This window comes from Ambystoma mexicanum, chromosome 10 (assembly GCF_040938575.1).
Source record: "Ambystoma mexicanum isolate Mex_15411 chromosome 10, UKY_AmexF1_1, whole genome shotgun sequence".
Taxonomy (NCBI): Eukaryota; Metazoa; Chordata; class Amphibia; order Caudata; family Ambystomatidae; genus Ambystoma; species Ambystoma mexicanum.
The window spans coordinates 314,228,176-314,249,145 of NC_090932.1; the positions used below are offsets into that span (position 1 = coordinate 314,228,176).

The 20,970-nt window shown below is 46.4% G+C and overlaps 1 protein-coding gene across 1 annotated transcript in view; it reads left to right on the top strand.

Annotated features, from left to right (window-relative positions):
* LOC138493167 (E3 ubiquitin-protein ligase TRIM39-like) overlaps nt 1-20,970 on the top strand; it is a 351,986-nt gene that overhangs the window by 195,062 nt on the left and 135,954 nt on the right. The window contains exon 4 of the mRNA XM_069620351.1: nt 2,042-2,260. Within this exon, the coding sequence (XP_069476452.1) occupies nt 2,042-2,260 (219 nt within the window). The remainder of the gene's footprint in view (nt 1-2,041; nt 2,261-20,970) is intronic.

Consider the following 20,970-nt stretch of genomic DNA (forward strand, 5'->3'; position numbering starts at 1 on the left):
GCTCATCAGAGGACACAAGACGCTCACACAGACGGCGATTTGTACGATACGTGGAAACACGGTCCCCCACCAGCAGTGACTCCCCATCATCAGAGGATGATCAAAGGAGGAAAGGCTACGTGTGGGCCCTAAAGGACAATACCGCGGCGACTCAGCACAGTCCCATATTGACACTTCAAGTGAATGATACCCCAGTGAAATTTCTTGTAGACACCGGAGCGACGGTCAACATCTGAAGTGAACAAGCATACCAATCACTGGCCACGCCACCCAAAATCAAGAAAGCCACAGTAGATATATACCCCTATGGCTCCACTACCCCTCTGCCATGCAAGGGCATGATCACGGCATGGTGCACCCACAAAGAACACACCGCCAAGATTCCATTATACATCCTGGACACGGAGGCCAACAGCGGATGCATTTTGAGTTTCCGGACAGCAGTTGACATGGGCCTAGTGCACATTTTATACCGGTTGATGGCACACAAATACTTTGCCAAACCGGAAGCAATCGAAAGTTCATTTCCAAAACTCTTCACCGGCCTCGGCAAACTGCGACACAGGAAAGTTCATCTCCATATCAATCCTCAAGTCAAACCTGTGGCCCAACATTATCGAGGAATTCCATTCAACATCCAACGCCAAGTGGAAGAGGAGCTGGACAAGCTCATCAAAATGAACGTCATAGAACCCGTGTCGGGTCCAACACCCTGGGTTTCTCCCATCGTCCCAGTCCCCAAGAAATCACGTGAAGGATCCATACGTCTATGCGTAGACATGCGCAGAGCCAATACCGCCATTGAAAGGGAGAGGCATCAGGCACCCAGGATCACCGACATGATCCACCTCCTTCACGGCGCGAGAGTCTTCTCCAAACTAGATCTCACCAAGGGATACCACCAAATTGAAATCGCGCCTGAATCCCGATACATCCCACCTTCGTCGCCAGTGTTGCACCCTCGCCTGGGGCGCGGTATTCGGGAGCGTGCGCGCTTGCGCAGCAATGAGACACGGGAGCCGATGCTTAGTGCTGCTTACTTTATTACGAACATCGGCGGAACTGCCGAACCCCGTTTCCCGTCCCTCCCCTTCCCCTGATGTCACGTCCGGGCGTCATGTCTGTGGGGCCTCAACGGAGGCCCGCCCACACAACGATGTGGGCAACCTGACAACGCCCTCCCCCGGCCGCCCCTGGTTAACAGGGGGCGGGCTGGAGGTGGGGCGGGCCAGAATGTGCCACTTTTTTTTCCTTCTTTTTTTTTAACCTCCTTGCTCTGGCGAGGAGGTAATGATATGATATGATAATGATAATGCTATGAATAGGAGGCATCAGCACCCGGGGCCTTTTGTTATTATGGCGCATTTACTAGCAAAAGCCTGGCTGCCGTGCCTTCTCCCCCTACGCCAGCTCGGGGGAGCCCTTGAAAGACTCCTCTGAGCTGCCGTGGTGGGGGCCTAATGGGGCCTTTTGTTATTATGGCGCATTTACTAGCAAAAGCCTGGCTGCCGTGCCTTCTCCCCCGACGCCAGCTCGGGGGAGCCCTTGAAAGACTCCTCCGAGCTGGCTCGGCGGGGGCTAATGGCACACTGGGGGACGTGGCACCCCAGGCAGTCGCCTGGCTCACCACCCGTATGGCCGACAGTCACACTACAGGGAAAGCAAGTCGGGACAACCTGCGTCCCGCACAGCCACTCTGCAAACTGCGGGACAGAGTCCCCAAATACGGGACGATCCCGCAAAATGCGGGACAGTTGGCCACCCAACCCACATATATTTGCAGCAAAATTTTGACAAAAAAATTTGATAGATTTGGCTGCGACCAAATCTCCAGCGACGAGACCTCCCTATCCCGGGAGTCACGCATGGCCTTCCCCTGACTTATCGTGATAGAATGTGGAGTTTAAGGCGGAATTTCACCACCCATGTCATAACCTTCGAATGTCTGTAGAAGTAGGAATCATTTTGACAAACATTGGTAATTATTGTGTGCAGGCATGTTTTCTTGTTTTCATTTGTTTTTTCAAATGGAGTTTTGCAGGATCGGCAAACATGCATCAAGAATGAGTTGAAAAATGTGCAGGAGATCCTGGCAGTGGAGAAGAAGCGTCTCTACTCTATGCTGCAGAGCGAGCGCGCGCATGTCCTCAAGGATGTCCACGGCATAAGGAAAATGTTAACAGCCCATTATAGCTCCCTGAAGATCCTGATAAGAGAACTGCAATTAAAGAGCGAGCAGCCAGATCTGCAGATACTCAAGGTAAGGGGGTTACAGAACATGTACACATTACAGGCAAGTGTCCCTTCCCTGGATCCTGATCAGAGAGGTGGAAATTAAGGCTGGGCCAGGAGCATGCTCTTTGCAGATTGTCATCACCGTGAGCTTCTGACAATTTGCTCAACCCCTGCTATTCACACATGCTACCAGACTACGTCAACTTCACTGGGTGATGCAAATGAAGTTGTTTGAAATTCTATTTTTGTTCTATTTTGCACTAGTGGTGTTAAATTGCAATGGGCTTATTGCACTTGAAAGTGGTATAAACAGTGTGTGGCAAAAGCAAACAAGCATGATCTCACACAGCAGAATTTACCACCACCATGGTCCATATTCCCAAATTCAACTCAAGCTAAATAAAAAACGAAACAAGAACTTATTTTGCATCATCTAGTGTGCTGTAAGTAGTCCAGTACCCAGATGTTTGACATCCAGCCCCCAGCCTCTCAACATAGCATGGATCTGGGTCCGAATTTCACTTGTGAAAGAACGATGCTGCGGAAGGCCACCTGGTAAAGGCTGCCTCCACCCACCAAAACGAGCTCTTTGACTCCCCCCTTCCCATTGTCCATTTCTTTTGCTACTGCACGCCGACAGCCCCTCTCTCTCCACCCCTCTCACTGGCTCCCCTTACTTACCTCACTGCCCCCCTTCTGCATTCCAGTCTCCATTCCACTGTCCCGAAGCTCAATGTACTGGTGCTTCATGCCAGCAGTCTGGAGACCACGCTCGCCTGGCATATTGCAATGCAGCCAGTAAATTGCCACTGCGCCCCTTTAATAAACTTGCTGAACCTCTCTGCACAGGCATGTGCAGTAGGTTTTTCCTCATACAAAAGCCTGAGTAGCCTTCCTTTCCTCTCTGAAATTGTGTGACACTGGCTGGCACGGTACTCCAACCCGATAAAGGGCAAAGCAAGCCATAGTGCCCATTTCTTCTACATTGTGAATAACCATAAAGCCGGCATCAGACTGCACTGGGTTATTACCAGTGCTGATCCATGATACTTACAACATTCTCTGAACAACTTGATAAGGTATTAGCATAATTGACCTAAAAACATTTGACCTAAAACGTTTGATTGAATTTCTTTGACCTTTGTTTTTGGTCAAATTTAATTAAATATATATATATTGTTTTGGTTTATTATAAACCTTTACGAAACTCAGATAAGGACGAATTCTTAAGTAACAATTCAGATATTCATAACAACTTTAAGAGCAAATCATATCATTAAGATTTCATAGCATTAAAATTATTTTACAAGGTGAATATCTTTAACTTCCACTTCTCACATATATTTCAATAACAGAGAAATTACATAACAACATTAAAAATTTCAAACCAATTTCTCCTTTTTATAATTAACAAAGATCACATATATTTTTTAAGAAAAGAAAGCGGTTACAAGTATAATTATGATTGTTGAATTCTCGTGCATCATTCTATACCAAATGTGTTCTCTATCAACGGAAGAGGTTGATCTAACAAATTGAGCCAAGTAATTGATTCTTTGACATACAAGGGCCGGACAGAGGAGCAAAACGTATTGAAGTGTTTCTACAACACTCTCCACTTTACAAAATCTACACCATTTCCATCCTTCAAATGTCTTGCATCTAATATTAATAATCTGGTTAGTCTGCATAACATTCATCCTAAGACACAAGTAATTGTGGATCCTCCTACATGGATACTTCGTGAAATGTCCTTCCATTACCGGATGGAATTTCCAAGGTGAATAAGCCTGATTATACAAATTCGAGTCAGATACTATATTTAAAGTACTAGGCCAGTCATTTCCCCGCAGAATTAGTTTAATTTTATCAGATTTATTTATCAGCGTAGAAGCTGCCATCCCCAAATTACATAACGAGCTGTCAACCTCTATTTTCAGTTTACTCATAAAAACACATGTAGTTTCATTACCAGCACATATGTAAATATCCCAATTCCTATTGATTGTACATTTCCTCCGTAACAGAAGTCTTTTCCAAATTACAAGTGATTTGAGTGATTGAAGGCCAAATTCGTATCTTATAAGTTCAATTGGGATACATTTAGGAAGGAAAAACAAAATCGCCCTCCATATTCTACCCTCCAACACCTTCAGGTAGTCCATGAAATCGAAAGCAAAAAATTACAGACCATATAATATTCATGGCAATACTTTCATGATATAGAATTCCCTCAAAGGTTTCATGGAGAACTTTCCAATTCTTTTTTCAATAGTGTGCATTTGCCGTATTGCTACTTCCACTTTTAGCTTCAGTTGATTTTTAAATAAAGCGATAGAACCTGTACCAGAAAAAAAGTAGCCCAGATATTTGAGGGCACTTTGGTATTTAATATGTTTGCCTTCACAGTACCACGTATAAGAGCTTTGAATCTTATTAGGTTTACCCATACGAATAATTATTGTTTTCGTGGGATTAATTTTTAGGTGTAACTGAGAAATACATTTTTAAAATTCCTTAATCAGACGTTGCAGTCCCACCTTTGTGTTATCTAGTAACAAGAAGTTGTCCACATATGCAAGCCACGCAATGCAGACATTACTCATTTTGGGAGAAACTAAACCTTTATCAGCTAAAGCTCCGTCCGCTCCGCTGACATATAGAGTAAATATTGTGGGGGCTCACATACAACCTTGACGTAGACCATTGGTAATTACCATCTCAGATGATAACAGCCCCTCAGAATTTAAACAAACCTTCAGCCTCGTATCAGTATATAAGGCTATTACAATCTCCAAAAAATGTTTCGGCAAACCAAGTTGGCACATGTTTCTCCATAAAGTCGACCTATCTACTCAGTCGAAAGCCATACTAAAATCCATTGAAGCAATGAAAGTAGGCCTTGCTCCCTTTTTCATTGTTTTATCTTGAAGACATCGTAAAATCAGACCCGCACAATCAGTTCCAATATTTGTTTTTAAACCAGTTTGTTTTGGATCTAAGATTTTATTTACATTAATCAATTCCTGAATATATTGAATAAATCCTGAATGTACTGAAACCCAGTACAAACTATCTTACATAGAGTTCTGGAAAGAGTTAATAGTTATCCCTTTTTGTCTGTTTCTCATGGAACATTATTTTGTTCCCCTTTCTTTAAGATTTGGCTGGTGGCAGAGGTATCTACCCTATTTTTCCTACCGCAGTCTATTTAAATAGCCTTGGTACTGTTTTAGGCTAAGTTAGTAGCCTCGAACTTAAATCCGCTGGACCCCATTTACTTTTGTTTGGTTCCGGTTGGGTTTATTCGCCATTTCTTTTTGTAAAGGTCTTTCTCGTGTTTTACTCTGCGTGCCAAACCAGGTTTGGTTCCTTTGTTCGCCGTCCTTTGGCGGGCTTCTGCACAGAAGCCCTCCTTTGGTGCCTGAATGTCTGAGGGGGACAGGATGTGAGGGAGGGGTTTCAGACTCCCTGCACAGGGTCTCCTTGGAGACCCATGTTGTATTCTGTATGATTGGCTGTGGTGACTGTCCCACCAGGACAGCCACCCTGCTGTGTGATTGACAGCCAGGCTGTGTGAATGCGGGAAAACGGCATAAAAAGCAGTTCTCTGGGGCTTGGAAGGCAGAGTCGGCACTGGAACGAGAGAACCGAAGAGAAGCTGGAAGAAGAGGACCACTACTATGACTGAACCACCCGGTGAAGCCCTGCTGCGGGTCCGAATCTCCAAACTTCGACGACAGAGAAGATCTGCAAGGAATCTTCTTCCTTTGCGCTGGTGGGACCAACCAGTTCGCCAAACACCAAGCAAGGCCTCCCTCCCCTGGTCAAGGTTGCTGTGCACAGCTGCAGCAAACCGGATAGCCAGGAGGACCGGACCCTGTTTGGGTTTTAAGGAGCGCACCCTTTATTTGTTGCTTTGCTCTTCTGGTGGTTTCTTCCCTGGGTAGTGCAGGACCCTCCAGTCTTCCTGCTTCGTGTCAGTCCGACAGTCGCTTCAGGAACCGTGAGCCTGCAGGACCTGCCAGGAACTTCTGCCTCAGCTACAGCTTTCTTCTTCATTTAAGGTACTGTTCTAACACAGTTGTTCGTTCTGTCCGACCGCGGTGAATGTATTTGAAACCTTTCGCCAATCCGAGGGCTTGTCCTTCTCTATTCTTTAAAGTAACTTTTCTTCCGACCAACTTCGTTCCGAACTCTTGGCAAAGACTTAACCACAAACTACTCTGAACTGTGTGATCCTCTGCAAATACTGTGGTCCATTGACTTTAGCCCAGGCCCCTTGATTTGATTTCCTCACCGTAGTAGCCTTTTCTAGATTGCCCTGCTGACTTACTTGTTGGTGCTGCGTAATTCTTGTCTAACCTTGTCTTTCCCTCCCTTTTTAAATTACTGGAGTGCCATTTTGCTCACACTTCATTTTGAGCTTAACTTGTCCAGAATCTATTGGGTGGTGTGTAGTATATTAAGTGTGATTTTTCTACTGCTTTACTTTAGTGAATTGTTCCCCAACTGATGTGTAAATAAATGTATATTCTTTTACTAAGAAACCTTGAATCAGTGTTTGTTTGAACCATAGAAGTTGCTGTCCTTTGTGTAACTATTGATACTGCTCACTTTACTCTTGAGATAAGTCTGGCTGCTCAGCCATCGCTACCACTTTACTGTGTAGTACAGGCTTGTACCAAAGGTGATTTGGAATGTCACTTGTAGTCTTAATTGTGTGTGGTGTTCTCAAAGGGTACTGCATATGATTCTGCCTAACACTAGTGTACAGCGGTGAGGATGAAGTATAGTGATTACACTTAGAGTGCTGCTATTAATCTTGGATCAACTAACCACAAAGCTAAACGTCACTAAAACGCAATATTAATAATGTCTGATGTGGAAAGCTACAGTCAAGAGACCCTCCTTAGTTACACTGTGGATTATCTGAAAAATCTGTGTAGAGATAAGACTCTCTCTGTTAAAGGCAAAAAGTCAGAATGATTGAAAGGTTGTTAGAGAAACAAAGTCTGGACGGTGGGTCTGAAATACCTAACCCCTCAGCACATTTGGAAAATGATGAGGATGATAATGTATCAATTGATGAGTTAGATGAGGCAGATGTGTCTCACAATGTAGACCTCACTGCTCCTCTGCCGGCTCTGCAACCTCAACCTTTGTCCACTGGGACTCCTACAGGTCCTACACTCAGTCCTGAATTCATTGCTCTAGAAAAGATTAGGCTTGAATTGGAATTTAAATGTATAAATGCACAAACTGAACAATAGCATCAAGAACTTAAGTTCAGAGCAATGGAGTTGAAGCATGCCTTAGAAATGAAAAAGTTGTCTTTGGAAAATGCTTCCCTCCCAGAGTCTTCTAGGTCTTCCAGTCCTAAGAGACCCTGTATGCCTGAAGAAATTGTTGGTATTTATGAAGCTAAGCTTGATATCTTGGATTGGTTGGCAATGTTTGAATATAACCATGGGATTCGAGACATTACAGGGAATCAGTTGCTTCCTTGGCTCTTCTCTATGCTACCCACTGTTGCATCTGATGTTGTGATAGATTTGGGGGAGGTGGATAGTATGGATTATGAGTGTGTGAAGCTAGCTTTAATTGCTAGATTTGGGAAGACCCCTTCCCAGTACCTTAAGAGGTTTAGGACCCTCAAAAAGCATGATGTTACCCCTTGGGCTACACGGGTATGTGAATGTTTGAAAAACTTAGATGGTTGGGTTAAGGGTTACAGAGTAAACACTTATGAAAGTATGAGAAATCTTGTTATGATGGAGTCAATTTATGATGCCTGCTCTCCTGAGCTCAGACAGCAGTTGGCTGATTCTAAGGAGATAGATCCAAAGAAGTTAGCTAAGGCTGCTGACTTGTGTGTTGCCAACAGGGCTACTCACAAGGATTCTGGGGCAACTTAGAAGAAGGATGAGGGAAAGCAGGCAAAGAAAGATAACAAGGAGAATTCTAATACCTCCAATCCAAAAGAGGGCCCCAAACAAAACAATAAGGGTAAGCCACAAGGGAAACCAAATCAGGCTAGTATACCATCTGGACCCAAACCAGATGGAGGTCAGAACAAGCCCCCATTCATCAAAACATTTGGGAAATGTTATGTTTGTGGGTCAACTGACCATGTGAAAGGGGAGCCCAGATGTAAGGGTAAACATTCAGGGGTCCACACTGTCTCCTTGGCCTTCTCCCCAGAGGAAGAAGTACCTATGGCAAGTGGAAACATTCACCTATTGGCTGATGAACCCATGAGAGTCTCAGCTAGTGTTTCTTTAGTGTCCCTGGGTTTGTGGGAACAACAGAATTTAGATGTCTACAATTCCATCCCAGATAACACTAAAGAGTATTATAAAGATAGTGTTCTTGTGAATGGCCAGGAGACTCCTACCATCAGAGACACTGGAGCCAGCATAACTGTGGTTGATGAATCATTTTTCAAGGTGGAGGATGTTGCTAAGGCACCCAAATGCTTAACAAAGTTAGCTGGAGGCCCTGTGCAAATGCTTCCCCAGTTACCAGCTCTCATCCAGTGCAATGACATGACTGTAATGATACCTACCTGTTAGTGTGCAGAGTGAAGTGCTTGGGAGAGTCCTGTTGGGTAATGACCTGAAAACACTTGGAGTTGTGTCTAGTACCCCCAGGCCTCTCTGTAAAAGGTAACAGGAGCTCACAAGGTCTGCAAGGGAGAGGACCTTGAGAGGCTCTCCAGAGGAGTTGGTAGAGGAAACTATCACTCCCAATCCACAGGAGTTGCTCACTGCTATTTCTGAAAAGAAAGAGGCAAAGGGGAAACCCAAGACCTCCAAGAAAAAGACAGATAGCACCCCTGTGCTACCAACCAGGACATACCCATGGTTGACCAAAGTCACACTTGTGACTCCTCCACCTGCTGAGGCTGAGTGTGAGGTACAACCTTGTGTGGTTGATCCAGTTTCTGAAGAGTCAGATCTGGAAGAATAAATTGTTTTAGTTGGAGATCTGGACCCTGTTCACCATCCTGAGCTGCAGTCTTTACTGACAGAAGGTGGACCCAAGAGGGCTGACATCAGCAGATGACAAAGAGAGTGTACTACTCGTGAAGGTCTTCACTTACAGGCAGCTTCCCAGCTTGATGGGCAAGAGCCTGGGAAGCATAGGTTGCACTGGAAAGATGGCCTCTTCTACAGTGAACCGACTGCGTCTATGCCTGGGGACTGCAAAAGACTTGTAGTGCAGTGCCCCTAGAAAACAGACTCCATTTCCTACAGTTGGCCCATGAGATACCTTTGGCTGGTCATTTGAGTTTCAAAAAGACCAAGGAAAGGCTCTCCCTATACTTCTACTGGCCTAAGATAGGTTCAGAAGTTGACAAATCCTGTAGGAGCTGTCACACTTGCCAAACCTCTGGCAAGAGTAGAGCCAAGAATGTGGCACCCCTGGTGCCTCTCCCAGTGGTGGGACTACCTTTTGAGAGGGTGGGCATCGACATTGTTGGTTCCCTTGACCCTCCCACATCTTCAGGGAACAGGTTTATCCTGGTTGTAGTAGACCATGCTACTAGGTATCCTGAAGCAATACCTATGAGGACTGTTACGGCTCAGGCTGTGGCTAAGGATCTACTTGGTATTATTACCAGAGTAGGGTTTCCTAAGTGATATCCGACAGGGGATCCAATTTTATGTCCCACTACATGCAAGCCATGTGGACAAACTGTGGTGTCACTTACAAGTTCTCTACAGCCTACCATCCACAGACAAATGGACTGGTAGAGAGGTTTAATCATACTATGAAGAACATGATAGGTTCTTTAGAGGAACCCCTTAAAAGAAAGTGGGACCTTCTACTGCTATGCGTTCTCTTTGCTTATAGAGAAGTCCCTCAGGAGGGAGTTGGTTACAGTCCCTTTGAACTTCTCTATGGCCATCCAGTCAGAGGTCCATTGGCCCTGATTAAGGAGGGGTTTGAGAGTGCTCCTTCCCCCAAGCCAGTCAGAGTGACTGACTATGTGATAGGTCTCCAGTGGAGAATGTCACACATGATGGCAGAAGCAAGTGATAACTTAAAAGCAATTCAGGCTCTGGTCAAACATTGGCATGACCAGAAGGCCAGCATGGTTGAGTTTACTCAAGACCAGCTTGTACTAGTTATGGTGCCAACAAGGCCGAGGGCCTTGCAGGACAAATGGATAGGACCCTTCAAGGTTGTGGGCAAACCTGGAGAGGTGAACTATTTGGTGGACTTAGGCAGACCTAAGGAGGTTCCCAGAGTCTTTCACACCAGCTTTTTGAAGGCATATGTCTTGAGACCAGAAGTGGGAGCTTTGCTTCTAGCTTCAGCTCAAAAGGAGGAGAGTGAACCTCTACCTTACCTCCTCAGAGGCCAACCTTTGGATGAGAACATAGAAGGAGTCAATCTCTCTTCTAATCTGACATCTGAACAACAGGAGGAGTTCAAGGTTCTGTTAAATCAGTTTGCCTCCCTGTTTTCACTTTCACCAGGCTTGACCTCTTGGGGCCAGCATTGTTGTATATGTCTTGCCTGGCTGAGCAGGAATGTTGTGATGTCATGTGGAGTGTTGATGTATGAGTGTTGAAATGTGTGAACTGAAGGTTCCAGCCCTGGTGAGTTGGTGAACCGCCTGCCTGGGTGATGGGCTGCCAGTGTTAATGTCCTTTAATGTCCTTCATGTAACTTACTATGAACTATTGTAACTGCTTGTCAAGGTGTCACAAAAAGCTGTTAATAAACCTAGCAAGTCAACCATAAGAAGGTATGCGAGTCACTTCGTAACAATGGCGACGAGTCGGTCTTTCTGACAAGGAACCTGCGTGCTGATGCTGGACAACCTGCTGTGGGGGGTGCAGGAAGAAGGAAGAGGACGACACTGCCCACAAAACAAGATAAGTAAGGCCCATCACCCAGGGCACAGGTCAGGGGGGAGGAAGAGAGCCTGTATAAGGTTAGATCTGTATAAGGAGGGACCTTCAGTAACTCATAGCTTGGAGGCAGAGCTGGGTCTGGTACCAAAGATTGGATGCAGGTCTTAAGGTGATGGATGAAGCGAACCTTTTAGCCTGAAGGGGAGATGAAGCAGAGGGAAACAGTGCCGCACAGATGGTTGTGAGCTGTGCCCGCTCACATAACAGTGCTTTGAGGACTGATCAGCAAAGCGTCAGTTTATCACATCTGTTGGCATCCCGGTTAGGCAGTGCCAGATATGGAGCATGGGAAGTGTGAAGTTGGCAAGGTACGCTGAGTAACAGATGGCTGAAATGTCTACCTTAACATTAGATTGGCCCTGGGATGTTATGGGTGACGGTTAGTCCACCGGAGATCTTTGCTCCATGCTGTCAGCTGCTACAATGGTGACGTCAGTGTGCCTGTGAGGGAGTTGGTGGACGGGCGGAACGCCCAGGAATTCTAAGACGTGCCATTTGGGCTGTTCGTCCGTGATACAAGGCATGCATCACAAGACAACAAAGAGAAGCTTTAGAGCAAAGGACCCGAAAGCGTGTCCATACATGCCCAGGAAGCTCCGAACTAACAGTGGGAAGGAGCCGATGTGACAAAGCTTGCTGTGTCGGCTCATCGGTGTGACGGAGGTACGGCGTATTAGTTAGTGAGGCTGCTGCAATGTCTGGCGAAGGGAAGCAGAGCACTGTGGATGTTAGGTCTGGAGGAGCGCTAGGAAACTAGAATATGTGCCGCAGCACATCTGCAATGAGGATCCAGTGAACAATGGGAGCCGTGTAAAGTGAGGCCGCTTGCAATCGGAATCAAAGCGTATCAAAGCTGGAATGGTGTGGCAAGCGGAATGTGAAACGCATAGTGCTCTTCATCTACAGTCTGCAATGGATTGACTTAACCGCAAGTATCCTGTTGTGTGAAGCAGAGACAATGTGGATGTATCCTTTTGCTGTGTTGGAGTTAAGGATAATATCGTCAATTTGTGATCGTTAAGCTAGTTTTGGTATAATGCAGGTTGGGATGCACTTAGGCGGGGTATCTCAGAGAATGGGTATGGTAACTGTTTGGATGTGCTAACTGTGATTCTTGTGAATGACGGGGTATGCAGTCGGGTGATGTTTAATGTACATTAGCTTGTCTACAACTATTCTGAGGATTTGCAGGTTCTTAGGGGTGTGAATTCCACCCATGGACTTTTAGCTATGTACTATTTCTAAGAGTGCGTGTTGAGTGAAGATGCTAATGTATTGTAGTGCTAACATTTTTGAGGATTTTCAGCTTACGCCCACAGGAGTTGGCATGGACTAATAGTATTTTAAACATGAGCACCAACAATGCTTGTTTGATGTTGGGTGAGCGAGGCATGAGAGAAATCTAGCTGTAACTTGTTGAGGATTTGCAGCTTTTAGGTCCTGCAGAAGCGACATGGGCTTTTAGCTTTGGTTTTGGGATGGATTTGTCGCATCTAATGTTTTGGAGGTTATATTGTTTAAGCTTCATGAAAAGATATATGGTGTTTAAGAAACTTATCAAATGTAAGGAACAATGCATATTGTGCTATTTGATGAATGGTTGGGTTGGGTTGGGTTGGGTATGGATGGGAGTGGTTATAGATGGGAGTGGTTATGAGTGCTTTCAATCCTGGTTGTGGATGGTGCTTATATACACGTTAGGAGCATTGTTGGCTGATGGTGAGTGTGCCTGGCTGACATGATAGGAGTATGCTTTGGCTGATGGTGAATGTACCTAGCCGACATGTTTGACCTACCTTATGCTGAGATGGGTTATGATTTCAGCATTATTTTGAGTATGGTATGGGTGCATCTGTGGTAGGGGCGTACATGGGTTAACGGTATACGTTGGATTGTGGTGGTAGCGCCACCACTTCTGTGTGGAAGTGTCTGCAATAATTCAGATGCATGGTGAGGCCACGTATATTTGTGCATGGTGGTAGCGCCACCATTACAGTGAGGGCGTGACTGTGATATAGTCATGCAGGGTAAATAGCTATTCTGAGTGGTAGTAACTCCATCCAGACAAGGTGCGACTTTGAGTACAGACCTGCTTTAGTTATAGCTATTGTGCTGGGTGGTAGCGCCCCAGTTGGTTGGAGTGTGACCGTTATTACAGTCACACACGGGTAAAGAGGTATGTGCGCGGGGGGTAGCGCCCCCGGTGTTTGCAGGACCATGTCTGTTGGTGATGGGCATGAAAGGTCACACATGTACTTCTATCTTGTGGTCGTGTATCACTAATGTTTTTCTTTTATTGCGCGCAGGCGGTTGTTCCTGGCTGCACTGCGTGCCTATTAAAGACTCGCACCACCTTTCAGGGTCCAGAGTGTGCATGTATTTAGTTGTTGATCTCAGTGTGCCTGGCCAGTGCACTGGGATAAGATTAGAGCCATGAGTGTTTGAGCACATGTAGTGTGCCTGCCCTGATCATACGAGTCTTTGTGGATGGGGTATGTTGGTATGAGTGGAGGTGTGTCCCGTGGTGTTTTTTGCATGTTGTGATTAGTTGCAAGCAGGGGTGATGTGTTGTGTGTAGTGCCTAGTGTGTGCAGTGTGTTAATGTAAAGGGGGGGAGATGTGTTGTATATGTCTTGCCTGGCTGAGCAGGAATGTTGTGATGTCATGTGGAGTGTTGATGTATGAGTGTTGGAATGTGTGAACTGAAGGTTCCAGCCCTGGTCAGTTGGTGAACCTCCTGCCTGGGTGATGGGCTGCCAGTGTTAATGTCCTTTAATGTCCTTCATGTAACTTACTATGAACTATTGTAACTGCTTGTCAAGGTGTCACAAGAAGCTGTTAATAAACCTGGCAAGTCAACCATAAGAAGGTATGCGAGTCACTTCGTAACAAACATGATATTCTCACAGGTGACTGTTTACCTGTGAAAAGCAGAGGTTACAGAATGTCAGAACATGTGAGATCCCACATCAAAGGAGAGGTCAACAAGATGCTTGATGTCAGGGTTATAGAGCCCCCTACAAGTCCATGGTCTAGTCCAGTTGTTCTAGTACCAAAGGCAGGATCCAAGGAGTTGAGATTCTGTGTGGACTATAGAGCTCTAAATGCGATCACTAAGACTGATGCCCATCCTTTGCCAAGGACAAATGAACTGGTGGGTAAACTTGGTGCAGCCATGTACCTCAGTACATTTGATCTGACATCAGGCTATTGGCAAATAGCCCTAACAGACCATGCCAAGGAGAAAACTGCATTCTCAACCCCAGCAGGCCTCTAACAGTTTAAGGTCATGCCTTTTGGATTAAAGAATGCACCTGCTACATTCCAAAGGATGGTCAATCAAGTTCTGAATGGGATGGAAGACTTCTGCATCGCATACTTGGATGACATTGCAGTATTCATCCCTACTTGGAAAGAACATGTTGATCACTTAGGATATGATTTGCAGGCTCTTGAGCAGGCCTTTCTGACCATAAAGGCAAGAAAATGTCAAATTGGTCAGAGCAAAGTGGTCTACCTTGGCCATGAGGTAGGAGGAGGTGAAATAAGGCCATTGCCTAGCAAAGTACAAGCTGTACAAAACTGGGCCACCCCTACTACTCAAACCCGAGTGAGAGCCTTCCTAGGTCTCACTGGGTACTACAGGAATTTCATTGAGAACTATGGGTCCATAGCTCCTCCTTTGAATGTAATCTCCTCTCCAAAATTCCCTAAAAAGGTTAGATGGACTGAGGAGTGCACTCAAGCCTTTGAAAACCTGAAGAAAGCCCTTTGTCAAGCTCCAGTCCTAAGAGCTCCTGATTACCACCAACCCTTCATTGTGCAGACAGATGCATCCAATACAGGTATAGGTGCAGTCCTTGGTCAACTGAAGGTGGGCAACCATAGAGCGTGAGTGTTTTGCCATTGTGTGGTCTCTGAAGAAGTTTAGGCCATACTTGTATGGATCTACTTTTGTGATTCAGACAGCCACCAACCCTTGAGATGGTTAATGCAAATGAAAGTGGAGAACCCAAAACTTTTAAGATAGTCAATCTGCCTGCAAGGGTTTGATTTCACCGTTGAGCACAGGTCACGATGCCACCCCCAAAATGCTGATGGTCTCTCTAGGATGTATATAACCGACTAGAGTGAAGAGATTCATCCAGGAGTGGATTAAATCCTCCTATCCCTTAGCTTGGGTGGCGAGGGCGAATGTTATGGAGAATTCTCCAGAATGGCTAATTTCCCTTACTTACTGAGTCCCTCAGCACCTTTGCTGGATTTCTAGGATTATTTTTTTTCACCTGTTTTGCTGTGTGTGTTTAACATTTTTGTGTTCATAGACTGTGGAGCTTCACCTACTCCATAGACATAATCTTTTTACTTTGTGTTACACAGCACCTTTAGTGCAGTGACACAGGGTTGTCTTTTTCAGACTTCCCACTTTAAACTCCATTTTCTGGGACTGACTACTGTCTCCCAGAACATGTAAAGTTGCCATTGACTTCATTAGTCTTTTTAAATTCACAGACCCAGTACAAACTATCTTACATAGCGTTATAGAAAGGGTTAATAGTTATCCCTTTTTGTCTGTTTCTCATCGAACATTATTTCGTTCCCCTTTCTTTAAGATGTGGCTGGTGGCAGTGGTATCTACCCTATTTTTCCTACTGCGGTCTATTTTAATAGCCTTTGTACTGTTTTAGGCTAAGTTAGTAGCCTCAAACTTAAATCCGCTGGGCCCCATTTACTTTTATTTGGTACCGGCTGGGTTTATTCGCCATTTCTTTTTGTAAAGGTCTTTCTCGTGTTTTACTCTGCATGCCAAACCAGGTTTGGTTCCTTTGTTCGCTGTCCTTTGGCAGGCTTCTGCACAGAAGCCCTCCTTAGGCACCTAAATGTCTGAGGGGGACATGATGTGAGGGAGGGGTTTGAGACTTCCTGCACAGGGTCTCCTTGAAGACCCATGTCACACTCTGTATGATTGGCTGTGGTGACTGTCCCGCCAGGACAGCCACCCTGATGTGTGATTGACAGCCAGGCTGTGTGAATGGGGGAAAACAAGACCCATGTCACACTCTGTATGATTGGCTGTGGTGACTGTCCCGCCAGGACAGCCACCCTGCTGTTTGATTGACAGCCACGCTGTGTGAATGGGGGTAAACTGCATAAAAAGCAGGTCTCTAGGGCTTGGAAGGCAGAGTCGCCATTGGATCGAGAGAACCGAAGAGAAGCTGGAAGAAGAGGACCACTACCATGACTGAACCTCCCGGTGAAGCCCTGCTGCGGGTCCGAATCTCCAAACTTCGACGACAGAGAAGATCTGCACGGAATCTTCTACCCTTGAGCTGGTGGGACCAACCAGTTCGCCAAACACCAAGCAAAGCCTCCCTCCCCTGGTCGAATTTGCTGTGCATAGCTGCAGTGAACCGGATAGTCAGGAGGACCGGACCCTGTTTGGGTTTTAAGGAGCGCACCTTTTATTTTTTGCTTTGCTCTGCTGCTGGTTTCTTCCCTGGGCAGTGCAGGACCCTCCAGTCTTCCTACTTTCTGTCAGTCTGACAGTCGCTTCGGGAACCGTGAGCCTGCAGGATCTGCCAGGAACCTCTGCCTCAGCTACAGCCTTCTTCTTCATTTAAGGTACTGTTCTAACCCGGTTGTTCGTCCGTCCGACCGCGGTGAAAGTGTTTGACATCTTTCGCCAATCCAACGGCTTGTCCTTCTCTATTCTTTAAAGTAACTTTTCTTCTGACCAACTTCGTTCCGAACTCTTGGCAAAGACTTAACCGCAAACTACTCTGAACTGTGTGATCCTCTACAAAGACTCTGGTCCATTGACTTTGGCCCAGGCCTCTTGATTTGATTTCCTCACCGTAGTAGCCTTTTCTAGATTGCCCTGCTTACTTACTTGTTGATGCTGCTTAATTCTTGTCTAACCTTGTCTTTCCCTCCCTTTTTAAATTGCTGGAGTGCCATTTTTATTTAGCTGAACTTGTCCCGAATCTATTGGGTGGTGTGTAGTATATTAAGAGTGTGAATTTTCTAATGCTTTACTTTAGTGAATTGTTTCACAACTGATGTGTAAATAAATATATATTCTTTTACTCAGAAACCTTGACTCAGTGTTTGTTTGAACCATACTAATTGCTGTCCTTTGTGTAACTATTGGTACTGCTCACTTTACTCTTGAGATAAGTCTGGCTGCTCAGCCATCACTACCACTTTACTGTGTAGTACAGGCTTGTACCAAAGGTGAATTTGTATTGTCACTTGTAGTCTTAATTGTGTGTGGTGTTCCCAAAGGGTACTGCATATGATTCTGCCTAACAGGAACTTAGGGTCATCATCATGGAAACTGTACAGGCTCTAGGGGGCGCTGCACCAGCCGTCAGTGCCAGTGCTAGAATACATGTGTAACACGTTCATTTCCTAACATTATAAAAATGAATGTGCCTGTTCATTTTTATAATGTTAGGAAACAAACGTGCTACACGTGTATTCTACCACTGGCACTGCTGCAGGCTGTGCCCTCAGCCAGGGCAGTTTCTAGTCGATTTGGTGCCCAGGGCGAAACACTAGGAATGCACCCCCCCGCACACACCATCCCATGCGCCACTCCCACCGCACCCCGCGCTCCACTCCCGCTGCACCCCATGCACCACTCCCACCGCACCCCGCGCACCACTCCCACTTCACTCTGCGTGCCATTTCCAAACTACACCATTAAGGAACTCCTACCCAAAGTCAAACAGTCTGTCACACAAGGAATGAATTGCCATTTGCAACGGTGGGCCACTTTTTCACTGGTGCCAAAGACAATTTTATGCCCCAGTCCCAGTTAGGCTTCAGATAATGAGGACTGGGCACACCAAGAGACCATGAATATGGCATAAGATGCAGTATATAAAACCAACAAAGAACACAAGATGCTGAAGGGGGTTTGGAGGCAACCTAAGCCAAAACGGCAATGACAAGGAGACACCTGAACCCAATAAACAATCACTTTAACATTCTTTGAATGGGAATCAAGTGTATGCTTTGATACAGTAAAGTCTTGACTGTTGTAAGGATACATGGACTAGGATTATTTATTTATTTATGCAATGTGTGTCGGATACAGGTATCCAACAAACATTGCATAAATAAATAAATTTTCCGTCTCCATGTACCCGACAAACATTTCATAAATAAATAAATAAACCGGTTCGTGGCTTAAAGAATATTTACTCAGCAACACTGGTCAAAACTATTGTCCGCATAGTGAAGTAACTCATCACCAGTGCCATGGAAGTGGTTTCAAGTGTAATTTCTATATAGTTTGGAAAAGAAGTGGCATGAAAGAAATAGCGCTGCTTTAAACTATTGTTTTGGCCATTTTCTGGGCTTGCAGGGACGCACCATGGGCCCAAATGGGTCTCTGTTTGTACCGTGTCGGGGCCCACGGTGCGTCCCTGCAAGGCCTGCCCACTCCCCACAGCCCACTGCACCTCCCCTCCCATCTCAATGCCAGCACAAAACCATTTAGTGACTAATGGGCCACCATTAGCAGTTTCCTGCCGGCATTGTGAAGAAAGGGGCTGGAATTAGCTGCAGGGGGACCTAAAGTGTTTTATTGGTGTGCTTATGCCCCCCACCCCAAGTGGTGCGAAAGTGGTCAGAGGGAGCATCTGACTTCTGTAATGTCATGTAGTACTTTTGTACTAAGTGACATTACAGTCGGAAGGAGCAGCGCCAGCACCTGACCTGTAGAACTTTCCCCACATAAATGCGCCGCCGCACAAACTGGGGAATTCCATCCCCTCTAGCGGCTCCAGGGACCAGGGCAATTGTGCCCCCGGGGCTATTGCGCCTCGGGCAGTTGCCCGCCTCGCCCGGGCAAAGAAACGGGCCTGGCCCTCAGGCAGGGCAGGGAAATTGGCAAATAAATTGGCAACCGTTGTTGCTTTATTACTGTCCCCCGGCCCCGGGGGGCGCCAGTACCGCTGGCGCCAGCCAGGCCCATGGGCGCACGTGCGGTGTGCCCTCCTCCAGGCTATGGGTGTGCACTGACACTGAAGTGTGGATCGATTGGTGCTGGCTGGTGTTGTCGGCCCCGGCCATTACAGAAAAGAGGAGCGATTGGGTCACTAAATCCTGAAGTTGTCACATCACAAGCACACACTGCCAAGCAGCAGCAGAATCAGCAAATACAAACAGTTGCCGCATCCTGCCCTCACTGATTGGGCCTTGTTTCAGGAAATCCGGCAGTAACTACAGCCTGCCGAGGCAAGTACACTTCTTTCCTCCTGCTCCCGTCCTCGCAGGCGAGGCCTATTGCTGCATAGGTGTTTTATTTATTTTAAAAGGGTATTGCGGAGATGACTGGGCCAACCAAGAACGGCCTCTGGAGGCCACAAAGCTAGACACTTGTCAAGGCTCAAGTAGTCATGAAAAAGGAAGCGAGCACTGGTGGTGGACTCTCCTCAGGAGATCAAAAGGCCGGTTCTCGGAAGACCTGGGCAGAGTGTCACCGTCAGCAGATCTTAGACAGTTGCAAGTTCCAGCGGGGTTGGATTGGTCCATTCATCGGCATTTCGGCCCGCCGCAGGCCAAAATCACTTCGAGGGTGAGGCCCTGGGTGCCAGTACCACGCGTGGGCCAGTTTGGAGGCTACTACGCCCCCCTAGTTCCCGCTCCTGAGCATATTGTTCGTCATTCCCTCTTTCCAGGCCATGCCCGGCCATTACGGAAAAGAGGAGCGAGTGGGTCACTAAATCCTGAAGTTGTTCCCATCACAAGCACACACTGCCAAGCAGCAGCAGAATCAGCAAATACAAACAGTAGTTGCATCCAGCCCTCGCTGATTGGCCTTGTTTCAGGACACCCGGCAGTAACTACAGCCTGCCGAGGCAAGCACACTTCTTTCCTCCTGCTCCCGTCCTTGCAGGTGAGGCCTATTGCTGCATAGGCATTTTATTTATTTTAAAATGGTATTGCGGAGATGACTGTGCCATGCAAGAACAGCCTCTGGAGGCCACAAAGCTAGACACTTTTGTCAAGGCTCAAGTAGTCATGAAAAAGGAAGCGAGCACTGATGGTGGAATCTCCTCAGGAGACCAAAATGCCGGTTCTCGGAAGACCTGGGCAGAGTGTCACCGTCAGCAGATCTTAGACAGTTGCATGTTCCAGCGCGGTTGGATTGGTCTGTCCGTCGGCCATTCGGCCCGTGGCTAGGCCAAAATCACTTCGAGGGCGAGGCCCTGGGGGCCGGTACCACGCTTGGGCCAGTTTGGGGGTTACTACGCCCTCACTAGTTCCCGCTCCTGAGCATATTGTTCGTCGTTCCCTCTTTCCTGGGCATGCACTGTTGACTTTATTTTAGTGCAAGAGTTTCATACATTTCACTGTTTGCTCAGACTTGTTTTATACTCTTCTTTGTCGTTGTGCTTCTTTTGTTTGGAATAGCAATCACGCTAGTCTAACGAGATAAACAAACACCTATACAAAACGTGCCTTGTGAATGATGGTGTGAAGGATGGATGCAGGCGCTGGACCAAAAGATGAGCAAAGTCTGCACAGCAGCTGGCTTGGGAAAGCGACTCAGCAACTACAGTAGAAACCATCTCCGTGGACGGTTGGCCCGTATTCCGTATAATACAAATACCCAGACTTGCAGGATGCATGCTTCACTTTCTTTGTTCCATTGGGGGCAACATGCTGTAGCATCAATTCATGGCCTTTAAAATACCCCGCACGGTGCAGCTTCCGATCTCCTTTAACACAAACGCTGGGAAATGGCCATGACCAGCTAACGCCACATTAATCAAAGCCAGGTCTCTAAAGA